General features: G+C 47.3%; 1 protein-coding gene across 5 annotated transcripts in view; it reads left to right on the forward strand.

Moving 5' to 3' along the window:
• The window catches only part of TLK2 (tousled like kinase 2), a 56,725-nt gene extending 42,785 nt beyond the window's left edge, over positions 1–13,940 (forward strand). For all 5 annotated transcript variants that reach the window (XM_039516353.1, XM_039516354.1, XM_039516352.1 and 2 more), the window contains 7 exons: positions 1,132–1,223; positions 2,564–2,653; positions 3,681–3,850; positions 5,370–5,508; positions 7,581–7,692; positions 9,716–9,823; positions 11,260–13,940. In XM_039516353.1, the coding sequence (XP_039372287.1) occupies positions 1,132–1,223; positions 2,564–2,653; positions 3,681–3,850; positions 5,370–5,508; positions 7,581–7,692; positions 9,716–9,823; positions 11,260–11,433 (885 nt within the window). In that variant the 3' untranslated portion in view covers positions 11,434–13,940. The remainder of the gene's footprint in view (positions 1–1,131; positions 1,224–2,563; positions 2,654–3,680; positions 3,851–5,369; positions 5,509–7,580; positions 7,693–9,715; positions 9,824–11,259) is intronic.
• The last annotated feature ends 7,865 nt before the right edge of the window (positions 13,941–21,805 follow it).

The following is a 21,805-nucleotide window of genomic DNA, read 5'->3' on the forward strand; positions in this document are numbered from 1 at the left end:
AATGAAAGGAAAATAACTTCCAGGCATATATGGCACAGCCTTCATTTTTTTAAGTCTAGGAAGTGTTTGTATTCTACCATTGACATGCTGAACAAACAATCCTTGGTCACATGGGTACGGATTATTTACATGACATTGTTTTGCAAGATCAAGACCTATGATACTTAGACTAGGCCATGCTGCTAATTGGAGAGATTAAGAGATTAATTTTAAATAAATTGAAAGCATCAGTTTCCCCAAGCATCCCATATGTGCTCTGTAGTTCATAGACTAATATTAGAATCAAATTAACTAAACTAAAATAACTCTATAAGCTCAGGTATTGGGCACTTCAATGAATAACTAGACTATCTAGAGCCATAGTATTAAGTTTGAAAAAGGACATTGAACCTCATGTTTCAGGATTTAGGGTAATCTCTAACATTAGGGGTTAGAACAAGATTGGGTGGGGGGCACGATTATCCCACACCTGCATACAATGGGATGTCTTGCACTGTGCTCCAAAACGCCTGGCTCAGACAGGATCCTGGATTAGATGGAACACTGCATTGATCCAGCAGCAGAATTCCAACATTTGTGTGTGCTGGGATGCTCTTTAAGATCCCAAGGGGTGAAAAATTTCAGCTCGAGCTATGCAGCTGAACCATTTGGCTCTCCAACCACAAATGGATTGAAACAACTTCGACCTGGAGATATAACATCTAGTAATGTGTATTAAACCAATATGTCCTATGCATTTTTTTTAAATTAAGTACAAGTGACTTTGGTGGCTCAAGGCATCATGGCAGAGAGCCTTCCTTGCCAGTTCAAATCAAGTAAAGGTTGTTACTCTCTCCTGGCTGTTTGGCTTGTGTGAAATGATTGGCGCACTCAGTCTAGATCCCAGTGGGTGGACTAGTGTTCCAAAATCACCAATTGTCTTACACTAATGGGCTCCCTTATTGGCAGGCGAATTAAAGGACAGATTCTTAAATTGTATTCAGAGTAGTTGATAGCATCAGTGACACTAACTACCGCATATTGCCATCTATTCTTTGCTTTGCATTGGGACACTAGTGTGGAATCTCTTGTTCACATTTGCAGTATTAATTTGAAATTTCAACTCTACTGATACTTGCTTTTTCTTTGTAGGCATTTGATTTAACAGAACAGAGATACGTAGCTGTGAAAATTCACCAGTTAAATAAAAACTGGAGAGATGAGAAAAAAGAGAATTATCACAAGTAAGTGGTGCTGTAAAGCCGAGATAGCAGAACAATGCATTGCTGTTTTTTCCCCATCTTGGCCTGAGAATTGGTTCCTATCTATTGATACTGACTAGAATATGTATTTTAATGCAGCTAAATGTAAAGGTGTACATCTAGGAGCAAAGAATGTAGGCCATACTTTGAGGATGGGGGACTTTATCCTGGGAAGCAGTGATTCTGAAAAAGACTTGGGGATACTGATGGATAATCAACTGAACGTGAGCTCCCAATGTGATGCTGGGGCCAAAAGCACTAATATGATCCTGGGATGCACAAATGGGAATCTCAAGTAGGAATAGAGAAGTTATTTTACTTCTATATTTGGCACTGGTGCAACCACTGCAGAAAACTGTGTCCAGGTCTGGTGTCCATAATTCCAGAAGGACATTGATAAATTGGAAAGGGTTCAGAGAAGAGCCACGAGAATGATTAAAAGATTAGAAAACATCCCTTATAGTGATAGACTCAAGGAGCCCAATGTTATTTAGCTTAACCAAGAGAAGGTTAAGGGGTGACTTGATTAGTCTGTAAGTATCTACCTGAGGAACAAATATTTAATAATGGGCTCTTCAGTCTAGCAGAGGAAAATATAACATGATCCAGTCGTTGGAAGTTGAAGCTAGACAAATTCAGGCTGGAAATAAGGAGTAAATTTTTAAAAGTGAGAATAATCAACCATTGGAAAATTTACCAAGGAGGTGGTGGTTTCTTAGTCGCTGACCATTTTTAAACCAATACTGTGTATTTTTCTAAAAGATTTGCTTTCGGAATTATGTTGGGGAAGTTTTCTGACCTGTGTTATACAGGCGGTCATACTAGATGATCACAGTGATCCCTTCTGGCCTTAGAATCTGTGAAACTATGAATTCTCCTCTCCTTCCTCAATGTTTGCTGCAAAAGTGAAGCCACTTCCTCCCACCTTGTTAGTATCACCTCAGAAATGTCTGAAATGAGCAAGAAAAGTGAGTGGATGCTTGCAAAATCAGTGTATTGTTAGTCTGGACCAACAGTGGTGCTGTAAGTTTTCTTTCCCCTTAATAAGGGGCTATCTCCTCTATATAATGACTTGGCCTCTCTCATGCAGAGAAGAAAAGCCCTAAGATCATTCCCAACTCCCCAGAGACACGTTGGGAGTATGCTTTCAAAAAACTGTACCGCCTGGTTTCCAAGAATATTTAATACTTTGAGTTGTAAGAATAATTTTCCGTGTGAATGTGGAACACTGAGAGCTGTGCCGAGATCATTATATCTAAAGCACTTAATGTAGAACCCGAAGTAAAATCTCTGTTGCTAATGCCCAGAGCCTTGCCTTTCAGACATGCGTGTAGAGAGTACAGAATTCACAAAGAACTGGATCATCCTCGAATAGTTAAACTCTATGACTACTTCTCGCTGGATACTGACTCGTAAGTGATGTGCCTTTGCACTGCATTTGCCAAGTTCCCCACAAAGTGTTTAGTCAAAAGCTTTCCAGCAAAGCTTAGTGATCCTGCAGTCAGGGTGGATCAGTACTTTACACAGTGGATCTTGTCACCACTGAGTATCATTTGGACATGAGCTTAGGAGTCAGAAAAGGATTATCCATTTATATGGATAATGAATACCCACAATTACATAATAGGGGATAAAAGTGTATAAGGGACCCTCATGCTTCAGGGAATAATCCAGCCCCAAAGGGCGTGTCTGTACGGCTACACCGTGCACAGCAAGCTTGGGTGCAAGGCTGCAGCACTCCAGCCTGCTGTGCTTGAATTGTCCACATAGACCCTGCTGCTGCACACACGAAGTTTCTCGGTGCACTTTGCCTACTGCTCTCTGAAACGGTAGTATGCAAAAGACATTAACGAACTTTTAGTGCACTGCAGCAGGGAACACAGTAGATCTACACCCCAGTTTGTCATGCGCTAACTGACCGAGTTAAGGCCGGTCAGTTAGGTCTTGCGTAGCCCTATGGGCAGACGGTTGTGTAATTGTCAGTTATGGGGTTTATTACACCTTCTCTGAAGGTTTAGTGCTATATCCTGCCTCTGGCAGTAGCCTAGACACACCATTAGTCTAGTCTAATCGGTTATGGCATTTATGTTCCTGTGTTCTTATACCCATTATTCAGCAGATCTTAGTTCTAGCACAATCCTGTGCCCAAGTGAGGTGCAACACGGGACGTCCATGATGAAAACACATGTACAAGAAGACTAGCTGTTTTTAATGCATTCGTGTTGCTTTGCCTGGAAATCAGTTTTACTCTGATAAAAGTAGATTTGGCTGTATGTAGATCTAAACCTGTTTCCTGTATGTCTGTGATGGAGGCATCTAAATATGTACAAATTTGACAGGGAATGACCTAGTTGAGGAGATTTACATGGAAGAGGAAATACAAAATATTAGTGTTTCTCTCAGGGGACTTAATTTTGGTGTTTGTTCTCTTGCTTTCAGGTTCTGTACGGTGTTAGAATACTGTGAGGGAAATGATCTGGACTTCTATCTGAAACAGCACAAGTTAATGTCCGAAAAAGAGGCACGATCTATTATCATGCAAATTGTGAATGCTTTAAAATACTTAAATGAAATCAAACCGCCCATCATACACTATGACCTTAAACCAGGTATGTTATGAAGGAGAATGGCATGTGTTTACCCTCTTACCTCTTGTTAGCAACCTCTGTAGGCCACCAAGGAACAGTTCCAATTGGCCAAAGCCAGGTCTGTTGATACCCATTCCAAAACCTGGGTGCTTAGCTTGCAGCATAGAAGGGACTGAAATGCTTGGTTTTGCTCTGTAAATGGGTATTGCCTCCTGGAGTTGCAGCATTAAGAGGAAGTAAAATTCCAGAAAGACGCCTTCCTGTTCTGGACAAGCCCTTGTGCCATCATCTGTCAGCACTTGGTTTCTGTGACCTGCTTGGCCTTTGCTTTCCTGTGCTGCATCTTCCTTCCTAGATGGCCAGCACATTTCCTTGCTCTTGTTCTCTTCCTTTGTGATGCTCAGTAAATGGCACCAAAAACTAACTTGGGAAAACTTGCTCATCTGTTGCTTTTATGGGTCCTCATAGCAATACATAGCGCTCAGATAGTGCTCTCGGAAGGGTGACCTTCCAGACTCACCAGTGCAGAAGTGTCTTCCCCAAATGTCGTCAGACAGTTCCCATCTCATAGACCATGCAGCTGAAAGATCAGAGCTTCCTTGCTTGCCTTATCTGTTAGGGGTTGGCATATGCTGGGCAACACTTTATTTTTTTTACCCCAGTAAAATCCAAGCACTTGGTTTTCTGTACTGGCGACAGCTCACTGGCATTGTATATCCTAGATCTGGTGTGGTTTCTTGTACTGATTCAGTAGATGGCGCAGTTGCACCAATTTATATTTTGTTGCCCTGTTTCTGTTCTTATTCTTCCCCAAACCACTGTTTCCTAGTGTTTGTTTGAACGCGCTGCAGGGCTCTCCCTAAAATTTGTTGAAATCATAGCTGATCTGTAGCCATTGTGTCATTCTGCTTCTTCAAAAGTTAACAGCTTTGAGGCAAATTATACAGCTTAATCTGTTGGAAAGTTATGTGCTGCTGTTTCATTTAATCTGTAGAAATAGCTGATTCTTAAATGGATCTGGCCTTAAATGGATTGGCTATTTTCCCATGGTTTTGGAAACCACTAGGGGGCACTATGTCATAGAGGAGAGAATTTCTGGCTGCTAAGAAGCCAGGGCAAATTAGGACTTCTGGATGGAATGAGTCACAGCTGTGTATATATGCATGTCTGTTATCCACTCCCCTTTCCCTGACCTGCCCTCCCAACTCGACCAGTCTCCCTTGTTGTGTTGGCATTCGAAAAGCCAAAAATAGGGAGGCAGATGGGAGGTCAGAGACCCATTTCAGGATGGGGAGCGTAGGTGCAGGCACTTGGTGTGTTGTAGGGGCCAGGATACTTCTCAGGAGGACTCCATTGAGTACTCAAACATCTTCTCCAGCCTAAAGGCTGATTTAGCTGGCTGCATTTTGCAGGTCATGGTGCCTTGGTATAGTGTGTCCATAATTTAATACCCCATGTACTACACTGCAGTTCTGGTGCTGCTTTTCCCTCCCCTCTTTCCATAATAAATAAGTCTCTAAAAAGCTGTTTTCCCTTTTAGGTAACATTCTTCTAGTCAATGGTACAGCATGTGGAGAGATAAAGATCACAGATTTTGGGCTTTCCAAGATCATGGATGATGACAGCTACAACTCCGTGGATGGCATGGAGCTGACATCACAGGGGGCCGGTACTTACTGGTAAGTATTGTATGTGGCTGATACTGATACCAATTCAGGGGTTTAGAAAACTTGCAAATAACCATTAAAATCCTGATGCTGGAAACTTGGAGTTTACTTGGAATTCACTTTCCTTGTTGACAGTCTGTGTGTGGTGTCCATTGTACTACAGTGTAGCTCTGTAAAGCACTTTGAGATCCTTAAGGGTGCTCTCAGACTAGTTGCAGAGTGTTGTTTCTCGGCTGGCAGCCATTTCATTTTCAGTGGGTTAGTATTTATATCTTTAGATAGCACCTCTTATTCAAAGGGCCTGACAGGACAACTATAAACTGCATGTACAACTACTGCTGAAATGCAGCCAACTCTGGGGTGGAACTTGGCAGCTGTTTAATAGCATGTATTACCATGTAATTTAGGGTAGGAAGTGAAGAAGAATCCCATACCCGCTTGAAAATGCAGGTAGACTTAAGAAGGCAGGAAGAATTTTCCAGCTGGAATTTAGCTACCATCCTAGTGGTAACAGACTTACCTTTATAAAAAGTGCAATAGCGCTTTCAGTGCCATGCATGCCCAGGACTTCAGTTTCAAATTTCACATGAAAGGCAATGCCTCCAGCAGTACAATGGCCCCAGCACCACATTGTGGTTTTGCATCAGTCCTGACTCAGAGGTTTGGACCTACAGTAAAAGCCGCTGAATGCAAAGACAGAAGTTGCATTTACAATGTCACTATTCACAGTGGTTAGCATAAACATTGTTCATGTCACCATAATTTTTTGCAGGCATCATCTGTTATAATCTCATGTGTTCTATGGGTTTGTTCCCCGCAAGTTCACTCCAAGCTGAGCAAAGCCGAGTCTCTAACTAGGACACAGCATCTAAGATTGCGCTTTCAGAAATGTGTATTTTGGCTGGATGTTTCCATTGTGAAATTGTTATTAAAAGGTCTTGGTCAACAAATACTAGATTCTAAATGCATGCTGTGAAACCAGTTTTTTTCTCCCCTGTGAGACTGGAGTTAAACTCTGCTCTGGTGAGGGGGAAGCATTCACTGCAACAGAGACTTTGCACAGAGGATGCACAATGTGGTGATAATTGTGGGTATTTATGCATTTTCTGCATCCTTGTCCTGGGAATCTATGTGGACTGGATGTGCACAAACGCATAGCTGAGGTGTTAAATCCTACCACATGACACAGCGCCTGCCTTCCTCTTGAAACCAAAATGGCTGTGGGGTAAAGAAGCAGGTCACAAGTGAAAAGTGATTAGCTTGGTCTGTTCCTGGTCCCCAGTGGGCGCTCCTTGTGCATCACACCGTAGGGCATGATTGGCAGCCAGTTCTGGAGAGCTAATCAAGAGGAGAGGTGCATTGGCAAAACTGTGGGGAAGCTGCCAGTCTCCTTGCCTGTGCTGTGTCTGGGGCCAGCCAGTTCTGTTCACATGTTTCTGTAACTGTTTCAAATCATTGAGCTCTCGGGTGGTTGCAGTGGTTCAGATGGCAGCACACTATGTAGCAGGTTCAGGTGCAGCCTCAGGGTTCACTTGTCAGTGAATCGGGAATTCATTCTCAGGCCCCTTCTGTACTGGGGTGTATGTTAGCTGCACTGGTGCAAATCCTGCTGCAGGTGCCACCCTACTGGTATACAGCAGAGTTCACACTGTGTACCTACACTAGAGGGTTGTGCTGGCATGGCTACATCAGTGTGTTCCACTGGTGCAAATTTCCCTTCTCTAGACAAGCTATCAGGCTGTCACTAGACTCTGTCCTTGCCAGCCACGCCAGGAGTTCATGAGGCCAGGATGTCGTCTGTAGCGGTGGAGAAAAGCCTGAGATAAAAGGGAGGGTGTTGAAATCCAAGGACTCCACTTACAAGACCTTTGTCTGTAAGGTCCCTATTGCAGGGAAGTGAAAGCCTGCAAGTGACTTGCCCAAAGTCGCACAGGAATTCTGTGGCAGAGTGGGGAACTGAACTCCGATCTCCTGAGTCCCAGGCTAGTGCCCTAACCACTGGGCCATCCTGCCTCTCCCGTTGAAACAAAGTGACTAAACAAATCTGGATGTGCTACTAATGACGCTTTCTCCCTTCCAATCAGGTATTTGCCACCTGAGTGTTTTGTGGTTGGAAAAGAACCTCCAAAGATTTCAAATAAAGTTGACGTCTGGTCAGTGGGTGTCATCTTCTACCAGTGTCTTTATGGCAGAAAGGTAAGGAAGGAAGCTAAACTCCGTCCTGCAGAACATCCCTTTCCATTGCTTGCATATATCGGCCAAGCGTGACGTCCAGTGTCTGAGTTCAAACCTTTGGGGATTTGTCAATGTGCAGTGAGGGACACTTGGTGTGTTTCCACAAATTACTCCTCAGGTAGGTTGCCTGCTTAACAACTGTAGTAGTGTGGAAACACAGGGCAGAGAAACTTGTGCTGCAAGTTTGATGTCTTTGGAAGGGAAGAGTTGGAAGACTGGGGGTAGAAAGTGATTGTCTTAAAGATAAAGAGCCTGAATGTTTTAAGGTAGCCCAGGAAAGGAGACTAACCTAACCAACGAGAACACTTAGAATCATAGAATATCAGGGTTGGAAGGGACCTCAGGAGGTCATCTAGTCCATCCCCTGCTCAAAGCAGGACCAATCCCCAACTAAATCATCCCAGCCAGGGCTTTGTCAAGCCTGACCTTAAAAACCTCTAAGGAAGGAGATTCCACCACCTCCCTAGGTAACCCATTCCAGTGCTTCACCACCCTCCTAGTGAAAAAGTTTTTCCTAATATCCAACCTAAATCTCCCCCACTGCAACTTGAGACCATTACTCCTTGTTCTGTCATCTGGTACCACTGAGAACAGTCTAGATCCATCCTCTTTCAGGTAGTTGAAAGCAGCTATCAAATCCCCCCTCACTCTTCTCTTCTGCAGACTAAACAATCCCAGTTCCCTCCTCATAAGTCATGTGCTCCAGCCCCCTAATCATTTTTGTTGCCCTCCGCTGGACTCTTTCCAATTTTTCCACATCCTTCTTGTAGTGTGGGGCCCAAAACTGGACACAGTACTCCAGATGAGGCCTCACCAATGTTGAATAGAGGGGAATGATCACTCCCTCAGTCTGCTGGCAACGCTCCTACTTATACAGCCCAAAATGCCATTAGCCTTCTTGGCAACAAGGGCATGCTATTGACTTCCTGTCATTCCACTGGCTTTGATAAGCTGTTGGTAACGAAACATCCCATATGCACAGTTTGATGGACGTGCTGCTTTTGCTCAGTGTCTTAAGTCCGTGGTTCTCAACCAGGGGAATGCCTACCACTGGGGGTATGCAGAAGTCTTCCAGGAGGTTCATCAAATCATCTAGATATTTGCCTGGTTTTACAACGTGCTATATAAAAGCACGAGCGAAGTCAGTACAAACTAAAATTTCATACAATGACTTGTTTATACTGCTCTATATACTACACACTGAAATGTCAGAACAATATTTATATTCCAGTGCACACCTCTATCTCGATATAACACTGTCCTCGGGAGCCAAAAAAATCTTACTGTGTTATAGGTGAAACCGGGTTATATTGAACTTGCTTTGATCCACCGGAGTGCGCAGCCCCGCCCCCCCGGAGCGCTGCTCTACCGGATCCTATCTGAATTCGTGCTATATCGGGTCGCGTTTTATCGGGGTAGAGGTGTATTTTATAATTATATGGTAAAAATGAGAATGTAAGCAGTTTTTCAGTAAGTGCGCTGTGGCACTTTTTTGTCTTTTTGTAAGCAAGTAGATTTTAAGTGAAGTGAAACTTGGGGGTACCCGAGACAAATCAGACTCCTGAAAGGGGTATAGTAATCTGGGAAGTTTGAGAGCTGCTGCCTTAAGTCACATAGACACAATGGGCCGAGCGCAGCACTGGCAAAGCAGGAGGAACTCCTGACAGTTTTGTTGGGAGATGGCCCTCTTACACCAGGGCTGAAACTGCAGATCTGGGAGCACATGGCATTCCCTCCCTTTTCTGAACTGGGGGGGCACTCTGGAGACAGTCACAACTCAGCCCCTTTGAATTTAAAACAACTGCGACTGAGCAGCCTTCTCAGCCAAATAGCCGGGGGACCTGCGGCACCTTCACGGCACTCCTCAGCGGCTTCCCTAGAAAAGAGATTGAATCAGATAACTTCCCACCACAAAACAGCAGCATGGTCAGAGGCTTCAGAAGACACATTGTCAACTTTAATAATTGTCCCTCTTGTTTTGTAGCCGTTTGGCCACAACCAGTCACAACAAGACATTCTGCAGGAGAACACGATCCTTAAAGCTACTGAGGTGCAGTTCCCTCCAAAGCCAGTAGTCACACCAGAAGCAAAGGTAAAATCTCTCTGCAGCGGGTCTGTGTGTCACTGCTCGACATGCTGGATGGTCTGGGGGCTTTAAAAAAATCATTGTGGTTACTTAACACAGTAGTTAATCCATGAATCTCACAATGGTCTCAGCCTTTACTCAGAAATAAACGCCTTCCCTGGAACCACAAGAGCCACTCAGCTCTTCACAATGAATTGAGCTTGCAGCTTGCTGTCCTTTTTATAATCTCAGGTCTCACCCATAGACACTGAACACCCTCAGGGCATTGTCTTGGAGTGATCTGCTCAGTGTCGTTGGCCCAAATTCCCCTTATTCTCTGCACTGTGCAGCTGTTGTCTGCCTGGTAGCAGCCCTCCTACCCCAGGGATGCCTGAATTTCATTGGTGCATAACTTGTTCAGTGGTTCAGGATCCTTTGGGATAAGAGAGGCTTACAAACGGCAGACTTGTCTGTCCCTGTTAGAGCAGACTCCTGGCCTGTGAGAGAGTCGCACGTGCGTGGGATAGTGTATGCCTAAATTGTCCATGGCACACTGGTCAGCGGGCTGAAATTGAACAGTAGTGGTCAGTGATCATTGATGTCACTGTCAACACATGGATTGATCTCTGGTTAGGAATGTGGCAGCAGGGAGAGGCACCCAGCAGAGAGTCTTATGCTTCCCTCATCACCCCTGAGCAACGATCCTGTTTGTTTAATTCTTTAATGTGCATTCATCAAGGAGTGACTGAAACTTGGCTAATATCAAGAGGAAAGAACAAGCTTGTTACACAAATAGGTCACTCCTAGCATGTTGTACTGGGAGATGGGAGACCTCAGTTCAAAGTGGGACTCTGGGTTCAAAGTGGGTGTGTATTCTGAACTGTTCAGGTTTCGGTGGGAGGCAGGCTTGCTTCCTCCTGCTCAAGGAACCATTCTGGTGCTGTGTGCTCAGAAGTCACCCACCCAGGAGATGGAGTTCTCACTGTAACGCATCATTTGAGTTTAATTTGAAGTGGCCATCTACAGCTTGGTATTAACACACACTACAGCAAAACCCCTGCAGGACTCAAGTAATTATTCAAAACAGAACCCTGCATCCACAAAAGCTCTGCACCCTTCATCTTCCTGGCAAACCTCAGACCTTCTCCAGAATCCAACCAAACTGCTGCTGATGACATTGTGTTAATTCAGTCTCTAGTGCTTGCATAGCAAAACTAGCTGGCAATTGGCACCATCCACTGAACTCCTGTCACCCTACATATGGTTCCTCCCTGCCCCAAAGCTAGGCATGAAGCACAATTTGGGAGAGGGGAGGAGTCATCACTGTCCATGTGGTCACTTAATAAAGAATTTCAGTTCCCAGAGTGACTAGTCTGGCACAATTCACCAAGAACTATTACAAATAAAACTCCCCCTAACTCCTTTAATCTCCTAACATTTGTTTGCCTTTTGGGTGTTCACAGGCATTTATCAGACGGTGCCTGGCCTACCGAAAGGAGGACCGGATAGATGTTCAGCAGCTAGCCTGTGACCCATACTTGCTGCCTCACATCCGCAAATCTGTATCCACGAGCAGCCCAGCCGGGGCTGCAATTGCATCAACCTCTGGATCATCCAATAACAGCTCTTCAAACTGAGAGACAGAATAATAGGCCAAAAACTGCTCGAGAAACCAACACAGACTTTCAGAAACAGCTTTGGAATAGAGGAATCCGCAAGGGTCTCAAGAAACCTGTACCAGGTGCTTTTTTTCTCTTGCTTTTTTTTCCATCCATAGAGCATGACAACATCAATTCTCATCAAGGAAACCTTCAGCATCTTAAGCAAAGCCACGTGGGTAGGAGAAGCTTGAGGTTTATTCAGTAAATGACCACAGAGGATGGCTGCTCTGAGCGAGGGGGAAAAAATATGGTTCCATGTACTGTGAACTTCTGAACGCGCAGACTTGGGGAATCCATGATGCAATGTGTGCTTCAGAGGAAGAATGTGGACTTTGGAAAAAAGACTGGGCTAGTCCAGTGTTGATATTTAAACATTGTTCTTTTCTTTTCATAAAGTTTAGGTAACATCTCCTGAAAAAGCTAGAAGCACCAAGGTTCAGCTGGGGATGGTATGACTCTTTGCCCTTTGGAGGGGAAAAAAGTTGATCCTGCCTGTTCATGGCACTAGAGTTAGTGTTTTACCCCTGATTAATTTCAATTTTTTAAAGAAAAAGTAACAATTTTTTGGAAGAAACGTTTTCTGGTCATAAAGTGAAACCCGTATTAGCAGGTACGTGGCAATGTTAACTCCACTGATGGTGCAGCTTTCCATTTCCTTGACATGGCCTCTTCCTTGTGATTCCCCGTCTTGTGAGGAGGGGGGGGGGAGATTCACAAGGGTGAGGAGAAGAGGCCTCTGTCAATCTCTTGCCATCAGATTAGCGTGCCGTTTGGAGCCTTGTTGGGTTTTCCTGCGGCTGCTTCACCGCTCACACACTTGACGGTTGTCCCTTTTTAATTTATTTGAAGCGCTGGGCTTTTAAAATAAAAATTGGTCTGTCCACATGATGCTCTCCAATCCTGTGAGTACAGTATCTGTTGACTAGTCAAGACCGGCAGCAAATGGGAGGGGAGTTCAGAAGCAAAGCTCAGTCTCTCTGACGTGACTTTTCTGGGCTCACACAGTATTGTACATTTTGTTGTTAAGCTTATTAAAACCTAACGTTGAAGACTCGTAAGCTCTCCTCAGTTAGGTGATTTATTGTGGAAACCGCTTTCTCCCTTGCTTACCATTTTTCTTTTAAACTCACTGATTTTTAGCTCTCTGATGTCGATGCCTCAAACAGATTAAAACAAAAACCCTGGGGAGGCATGTTCTAAACTGAATGGGCTTCCTGATTATTTTTGTAATCCGTTTGAGGTGACCTCCACGTTGGGGCAGAGGTGTCCAGCTGTGCAATGGGAGCTTGTCGTCTCCACCCTGCCCCTTTTCCCCCCAAAGGAAAGACTGAAAATCAAAAAAGTACAGTGCTTGGACATGTGGCAGCCAGGTTGGAATGTTCCTAACATATGTGGCAAGAGTTTTTTGCCAGAAATATTTAAAGATGCAGCATCCAATAAAAAGATCTGTATTGGGAGGGGGAACTGAGCAGTGTTACCACAACTTTAGGGTGTTGTAAAAAAAAAATGTGCGTGGTGTAACCTTACTCATGCACAAAACTTCCCTTGTTTGTTGTGGATTGTTCTCTCTCTCCGCACAGCGCCTTCTGGATTCCTTCTCACACTCTCATAGTGCATTTGTTCTCTTTGGCGTTCGGTACCTGAATGGAGTTCTCGTGGCTATCTGTGTTCTCCGTAGTGTGGATTCTGCGAGAACTGCCACTTGTTTGCCTTATTGTAAGCCATCCTCCACAAATGGCAGGGTTAGCCCATTCAGCAGCCAACGAGTAATTGGTTGAAATACGAAGTAGCCTGTTGAAATTACACCGATAGCCTGGGGAAGTACAGAATTCTGCTGCAGCTTTAATTTTTTTTCAATGATTCTTGGGCTTCAGTCTGATGCATTCATCTGCAGCTGCATTAGGGTGGTGTTGAAACTCTTGTTTTTAAATAAAACTACAGCTTTAAATGCTCAGCCACAGTCTTAGCCCTTTCCATTCCTGCTGTTCTCTTAGAAACAAGCTATTTGGTAAGCAGCACTTGGACATCATGTTCAGCCTCCATCAGGGAAGTCAGATCTGACATCTCATCCTGTCTGCTGAAGTTGGTTACTTGGCCTCCATGCGTAGAGGGGAGAATTCTAAAAGGGTTCTTTGTATCCCAGTCTGGTTGTTTCTTGGACATAGAGTGTGCGCGATCTCTGTGGGTGTGATTAGTTTTGTCGGATGCATTTATTCCTGCTGTGTGACACCCGAACGGGGCAGCGTTAGCCTTTTCCGGTGCTACCGTATCCAGTAAAGAACCCTGGTAGAATTCTAGCTGCCACACATTTTGTTGTTAATATGGGTTTCACTTCAAGTAACAGGCCCTTATTGCCACATGTGTTCATTTACTTAAAAAGGAAAAAAGTGTCTGCAGAATTTGTAACTTAAACCACGCCGGACTGTTTTGGATCTACCCAGCAGCTGAGACATGGATATTAAAATAAGTTTTAAGAAACCGAATTGCTTGACTTTTTCGATCTTGCTGTTGGTCAGTGCTAGCTTGGGCTTTTTTCTGCCCTAGTCATATAGGGGTTGTATTGATATGTTCTGGGGGGTGGGGGAAGGGATTATATTCTCAGTGCCAGTTGGGGTCCATTCACACCAGCGGGAAGTAGCCAGTCATAGTTGCCAATACTGAACTGAGTCACTTGTGAGCTTTGCCTATTTATTGGCATTCCTAACTTACACAGCCCTGATCCTTGGGATCTGGAACTCCAGGATAAAATGTCAGAGCCTGTCTTCTCCCAAACCATTTTATACCTCTAACTGCAACTGCTACATTGCTAAGCCAGTACAACAGACTCTAACCCCCACCACCACCTTATGTCCATTGATGAAAATTCTCACCCAAAATGGGGTCAGAATTACTTTGCAGCTTGAGGGACAAGGGTGGTGGTGGCTTGACATGGAACAAGTGACGACCAGAGAGAGCATAAGGACGCTGAAGAACTCTGTCTTTTGGATTGGTTAGTACTGGGCTTGTCCACCTTAAAAAAAGAAAAACAATGGAAAACCAAAACCACAATACCTGGGCAACTACAGACGTCTAAGCACATTTCTGGACGAGCTGCCACGGTGTCCCAACTCACCTTCCCAGTTCTGCGTCATGAGGCCTCGGTGCCACCCACCCACCAGAAAGAAGCTGATTTCTTCGAATGAGAACGTGATACAGAGGAGGATTCATTCACTCTGCAGTGAACCCAGCCTATATTCTGTCTCCTTCACTGCAAGCTGAAGTAAGTTTCCAATTGAGCATTGCACACGGAACGGCAGCTCCTGTTACGCAAGGTCAGTCAGTTTTATGCTGTCCCCACGTCTTCAGTTTGCTGACCCATAACTGCATTTTCAAAGCTGATTGGCCCAGAGATGCTGTTCTGGCAGTGGGACAGTATCCATATCGGATCCATTCATACAGGACTTGTGTAGTGCATATATCTGTACAACAGGCTCATGCATTATGCCTAAAACCAAAGAGGGTGTTCACTAAGTTAGGGGTCTGGGCTCTTAATTGGTTTGTCTCATAAGCTGAATAGGAACCACATGCCATGTAATAAGAGAAGGTTAAGTCCTATCCCTGCCCCTGTTTAGATCACACTCCAGCGGGGGTGTGGTGCAAAAGAGCGTATTCCCACGCACTCTGGGATACCTCAAGTTCGCTATTGCTCATTATTTTTATTATGGCAGCACCTACAGCTGACCCATGGTCAGGATCCCATTGCAGTAAACACTGGACAAGCATAGGAAGAGATTACGTTGGAAAGAAACAAAACCGAGGGAAGGAGAAAGGATGCGTAATCCCCATTTTAAAGGTGGGAAATGGAGGCACAGAATGAGCCCACACTCTGATACCGTGCTTCTCAGCCGTAGATCTCAAAGCACTGTACAGAGATCAGTATCATCCCTATTCATTAATTCCATTAGGCTCCTTGGAAAAAAAATTCCCAGCTGAAGTGGCCTGCCCAAGGGTCTTAGTCAGTGGAAGAGGTAGGAGAATGAACCCAGCTCTCCTCCGTCCAAGCCAGTGCCTGACCCCCATCCTCCTCCTGGTATGTGTGCACGCCTGGGCCAGCTGTGTCACCACAATGCAGTGATGCCATTTTATACAAAAGGGGAACGTTTTGATTTTTTTTTCCCTTGAAACCAATTTTCCGTAAGTCAAATCTGCTTCCATGCCTGCCTCGCCGGTGCTGAGAGCTCTGGTCCAGACCGGCACTTAGTGGGGTAACAAGCCGTTCATGGAATCACGGGGCACAGTACAGAAAGGTCAAGTTACTGCCGCAATTACACTGAACAGGGGTGAGCGGCCGAGCAAACACCACGAGCTATTTAGCCTTTCCTTAAAAGGATAACGCCCAGAAAAGGGGCATCTTGGAAAGGAAGCAGCTAATGTTCCCAGCAGGCCTGGACAGGACCAGTGTTTGTGATGGAGCTTTCTCACAACCATGTACCAAACGTGTTTGCAGGGGGGAGAAGAAACCCATCTGTTTCTGTTAATGGTCTTGGTAAGTAACACGCAGCTCAGTGACACGTCGAATCAGTTGAAGTGGACCTACGCTGCTCCAGCTACCTTAGCACTCACTTCCTTGATTATTTCAGACATCCTTGCTCCTTCTCCACTACATGGTCAGTAATCTGGAAGTCTTCTCTATCTTGCTTCCTGACAAACTCGTCTTCAAACCTTTCTCTACTTCCACTCCTGGCTGTACCTGTGAGGAGTTCTTTGAGTGCTTGTTCATGTCCATTCCAATCAGGTGTGTGCGCGCACATGGCAGTCGGAAGATTTTTCCCATAGCAGCATCCATCAGCTCGGTGTGGGTACCCCCTGGAGTCATGCCTTCATGGTGTTCAATATAGAGCCCTGCCAACTGGCCACTCTCTCCGTTCCTTCTTACCGCCAATGACGGTTAGCTGGAACGTCCCATACTCTTGCTTAGCAAGCGCCTCTGTCCGTTTCATCTGTTTATAGTTCTTCTGTAGTCAGTAGTAGTAGTTTTATAGTTAGTGTGTTGGGGGTCTCCCCACCCTTCCGACTCCCAGGAGCCGTGGTATGCCGCAGTCCCCGGGGCTCAAAAAGTGAGGTCTGCGCTAAGCGCATGCCAAAAAGTGACCCACACACCACATGTTGAAGCTGCCTAGGTGAGGGTCACCGAAAGGACAGTTGCAGATTCTGCAGCATGTTTTGCCCCAGAACTTTGAAAGAGAGGGAGCAGCAGCTCAAAGTTCCGATCATGGAGGCAGCTCTGCGCCCCCCCACTCAGACCCAGGATTGGGGGAATCCCACGCCCAACACCACCTCCTTGGTGCAGAGCGCCCTGGCACCATCATCCTGGGACCCAGTGCTAAGAAAGGACTCTTCCCGAGACTCTCGGCAATTTCATGGCCCCTCCCGAGTCCACTCGGCAGGAAGGTTCTGGTCTCAATCGCCGGTGCCTCAGAAGAAAAAAAAGCCGGGGAGGGATTGTTCTCCCCTGGCCAAGTCTAAAGAGCCAACGACTGAGACACCCCAGTTGGGCCACAGCATCTCGTCGCCTGTAAGGGTCGTATCGGCTCCTGCCCCAGCGGGCCAGTTGAGTCCGGGCCCACCCTGCTCGCTGGAACCTAGGAGTCAGCAATTGCAGCTCCCATCGACCCCGCAGGCATTTGAGGCAGCTCAGGACTTGCTACGGCTCATGGTGCCGTTCTCACCTCCAATACCTCCTGCGGCACCGACAGCGATGTCTACAGCCCCGGCATTGGTGTCTTCAGTCCCGGCACCAAGGGGCACGGCACCGTCTGACTCTTCCCCAGGATTCACGCGACCCTTTGGGCGCCGACAGAAGGGAACAGACACCCTTTATGGGGGTTTCTCCCTCTTCCTTGCCAGCTGACGTGTTGGTGGGCACCGCTATAGCCCCAGCTCTGGAGGACAACGGTGTTGCAGCGGTTGCTGCAGTGAGTTGCCCAGGGCCTGGGTATTCAGGCAGGGGAGGTAGTGGAGGACATGGATCCCATGGTGGATATCCTCGCGCCCTCCAGACCTGCACGCATTGCCCTGCCTCGTATCAAGACCATATCGGACACGACCAAAACCCCGTTGCCCCCCACAGCTAAGCACGATTAAAGGCACTATTTTGTGCCATCTAGGGGCTATGAGCGTCTGTATTCGCACCCACTGCTGTGGACGCTGCCAATTGGCGCGAGTGGCAAGGTTACCAGGGACCCTCCCCTAAGAACAGGGAGGTGAAAAGACTCGTCCCTTTTGGGAGGAAGGTCTATTCTACAGGCAGGTTGCAGCTCTGCATTTCAAATCAGCCGGCCGTTGTCAGCAGATACTGCTATAATATATGCAGGGCAATGGCAGAATTTGCAGAGCTGCTGTCGCAAGACTCCTGTGCTGAATTCTCTGCCTTGGTCGAGGACGGTAAGCTCATCTCCTGGACTTCTCTGCAGGCAGTGCTGGACGGAGCTAATGCTGCCACGAGGGTGACTGCTACAGGGGTGGCCATGAGAAGGGGTGCCTGGCTCCAGGTCTCTGGTCTCCCTTATGAGGTCCAGCAGACAATACAGAACCTTCCCTTTGAGGGTGGGACTCTGTTTTCCAAAAAGACGGATAAGTCTTCACAGCCTGAAGGACTCCAGAGCCACCCTCAAATCCTTGGCCCTTCACACCCCTGCCACACAGCAGAAACACTTCAGGCTGCAACCTCCACCATGGTTCTTCCAAAAACAGAACCGCCAGGACGGTTCAAAGAGGAGGAATAGGAGCGGCAGGAAGAGGCCACACCCATTCTCAGGCCAGGGCTCTGGCCAATCCAAGCCACCTTGGGGCCGGAAACAGGCCTTTTGAAGGGGCAATTGAGGATGGTGTACCAGCACAAGGACTGGATCCACCCCACCTTACCTTTTTGTCCCGACTATCCCTTTTCTGCCCTGTGTGGTCCCGCATCGCATCGGACAGTTGGGTGCTTTCATGGTAGTGAGGGGATACTCCATCCAATCCTGTGCCCTCCCACCCTTCCACCCCTCTTCAGGGACCCCCCCCTCACGAGCAACTCCTTGTACGGAGGTGCACTCGCTCCTATTGCTAGGGGCAGTGGAAGAGGTTCCTCAGGAGCAGAAGGGCAAGGGCTTCTATTCCTGGTATTTTCTAATACCGAAAGTCAACGGGGGCTCAGGCCCATTCTAGACCTGCAGGAGCTCAACAGGTTCATAAATAAACTCAAATTCTGCATGGTCTCGTTGGCCTCCGTCATCCCTTCCTGGAATCCAGGGGACTGGTATGCTGCCCTCGGTTTTGAAGGATGTGTATTTTCATATTGCAGTCATTCCATCCCACAGAAGATACCTCAGGTTTGTGAACAACAACCGCTGTCCTTTCACAGCCCTCCCGTTCGGCCTGTCAGCAGCACCTCAAGTGTTCACCAAGTGCATGGCAGTCGTGGCCGCGTTCCTGCGCAGGCGGCCGGTACAGGTGTTCCCATACCTCGACGATTGGCTCATCAAGGGCCACTCCAGGGCTCAAGTGGAGGCACAAGTCAACTTCATAAGAACAATGTTCGACGAATTGGGTCTTCTCCTCAATGTGGGGAAATCCACTGTGTCCCCGGTTCAGCGGATAGAGTTCATGGGGCGGTACTGGACTCATCACAGGCCAGGGCATACCTCCTGGAAGCCTTGGGCAACATCTTTCAAAGTCTCAGGCAGTTTCCCACCACCACAGCAAGGAATTGTCTGAAACTTCTAGGACACCTGGCCTCTTGTACCTATGTGGTGCAACACACCAGGCTCAGACTCCAGTCATGACTAGCCTCGGTGTATCGGCTGGCTCAGTACAGTTTGGATGAGGTCGTGACTTTACCTAACCTGGTCCTCGACTCCCTCCAGTGGTGGCTCAACCCGCTGGTAGTGTGTGCAGGGGTCCCCTTCACTGGTCCTCAGCCATCCCTCTTGCTAATGACAGACGCATCAGCCTTGGGCAGGGGAGCACATCTGGGAGACCTCAGGACATGAGGCCTCTTCTCAGGCAGAACTCGCTCGCCACATCAATGTCAGAGAGCTGAGAGCGGTGCGCCTGGCATGCCAGACTTCTAAGCCCACCTAGTAGGGAGATGTGTATCAGTCATGACAGACAACACCACAGGGATGTTCTATATCAACAAACGTGTGTGCACGCTCCTTTCCCCGTGCCAGGAAGCCCTCGTGTTGTGGGATTTCTGCATAGAGCATTCAATACACCTGCAAGCATCATACTTTCCCGGGGTACAGAATGAGTTGGCAGACTCTCAGCAGGTTGTTCCACGGCCAGGAGTGATCCTTACACCCGGATGTCACGAACTCAATCTTCCAACAGTGGGACTTTCCCCAGGTAGACCTGTTCGCCATGTGATGCAACGGGAAGTGCCAGCAGTTGTGCTCCTTCCTGAATCACAGTCCGGGCTCCATCACGGACGTGTTCCTCCTCCCAGGGGGAGGCCAGCTCCTCTACATGTTCCCGTCCTTCCCTCTTGTTCACAAGATGCTCCTCAACATACGGAGGGAAGAGGCTTCAGTGATATTGATAGCTCCAGCCTAGGCCTGCCAACACTGGTACACATCTCTCCTGGAAATGTCCGTGGAAGCCCCAGTCACCTTGCTGCTCCTCCCGGACTCAGCATCACGGCCATCTCCAGCACCCGAACCGTGAGTTGTTGCACCTCACAGCATGGAAGCTCTGTGACTGAACCCCATTAGTCTCCTGGTTAGACAAGTCCTCCTTGGTGGTAGGAAACCCTCCACCAGGGCTACCTACCTAGCCAAGGGGAAGAGATTCTCAATCTGGTCGGCACAGCATCATTCGTCCGGGATGCTCACCTCTACACCACTTATACTGGACTACCTTCTCCACCTCAAGCAGCAGGGACTGTCCATGTCGTCAATGAGGGTTCACTGGGCCGCTGTCCATGTCGTCAATGAGGGTTCACTGGGCTGCCGTCCCTGCCTTCCATCCAGGCGCAGCGGGCTGGTTGGTCTTTGCCATCCCTATGGTCAGCCGTTTCCTGAAAGGTCTCGGCAGGCTATACCCGTAGGTCCAACAGCCTGGGACCTCAATCTGGTCCTTTTCTAGACTAACATGGCCGCCCTTTGAACCACTGGCGACATGCTCCCTGCTCGCTCTCATATAAGGTTGCGTTTCTGGTAGCGATAACCTCAGGCAGGAGGGTGTCTGAGCTCAAGGCCCTAACATCAGAACCTCCTTACACCGTGTTCTGTAAGGAAAAGTTTCAGCTCAGGCCACGTCCAGCTTTCCTCCCAAAGGTTATCTCCCAGTTTCACATCCTTCCAGTGTTCTATCCTAAGCCGCACCCAAGCAGCAGGGAGCAGAGGCTTCACTCATTGGATGTCTGCAGAGCGCTAGCCTTCTACATTGAGAAAATGAAACTGTTCAGAAAGTCCATTCAACTGTTTGTGGCTGTGGCAGACAGGATGAAAGGTCTTCCAGTCTCCTCCCAACAAGTTTTGTCATGGATCATGTCCTGCATCTGGGAGCGCTACACTCTGGCAGGAGTACCTGCTCCTCCGCTCATGGTGCACTCCACCAAGGCACAGGCTTCTTCAGCAGTGTTCCTGGCGCAAGTTCCCACCCAGAAAATATGCAAAGCAGCGACGTGGTCCTCCATACATACTTTCACTGTGCATCATGCAGTTACCCAGCAGGCCAGAGATGATGCAGCCTTGGTAGAGCATTGCTCCAATCAGTGGATAAATCCAACCCTGCCTCCATAACTTCAGCTTGGGAGTCATCTGATGGGAATGGACATGAACAAGCACTCGAAGAAAAAAGTTACTCACTTTCTCGTAACTGTTGTTCTTCGAGATGTGGTGTTCACATCCATTCCAGTACCCATCCTCCTGCCTCTCTGTCGGGGTGGTGGGTCAGCAGGACCCTATATTGGGGACCATGAAGTCACCTAGTGCTGTAAGCTGACCCTGTTCATCTCTGTGGGTTGACGACTTTGCAGCATAATGACCGTTTCAGACAATCATGGGGCAGAAAGATCCCTGGCTGTAACAGAGGGCGTAAAGCGTAAAGATGGTTGTCCGACCTGGAGTGAGGCTCCTAACTCGGCACCTGCCCCGCCCTGACGTTCATGTAAAATCCCGGTTCAAACAGAAATGGTGAATCCAGGTTAAGGTAGCAGTGGCCAAAAATTACCAGTTTGCAAGCTCTTCGGCTTAGCCTATCCCTGCAGCCGCTCCTGAGCGGAACAGAACCACAGCACCCTGCTTAGCCGCCGCCTTAGTCACGGTACAGAAGTGCCAAGACCCCTGATTGAGATCAAGGGCCCCATTGTGCTGGGTGCACATAC

The sequence above is a fragment of the Mauremys reevesii genome, linkage group 27, assembly GCF_016161935.1.
Source record: "Mauremys reevesii isolate NIE-2019 linkage group 27, ASM1616193v1, whole genome shotgun sequence".
NCBI lineage: Eukaryota > Metazoa > Chordata > Testudines > Geoemydidae > Mauremys > Mauremys reevesii.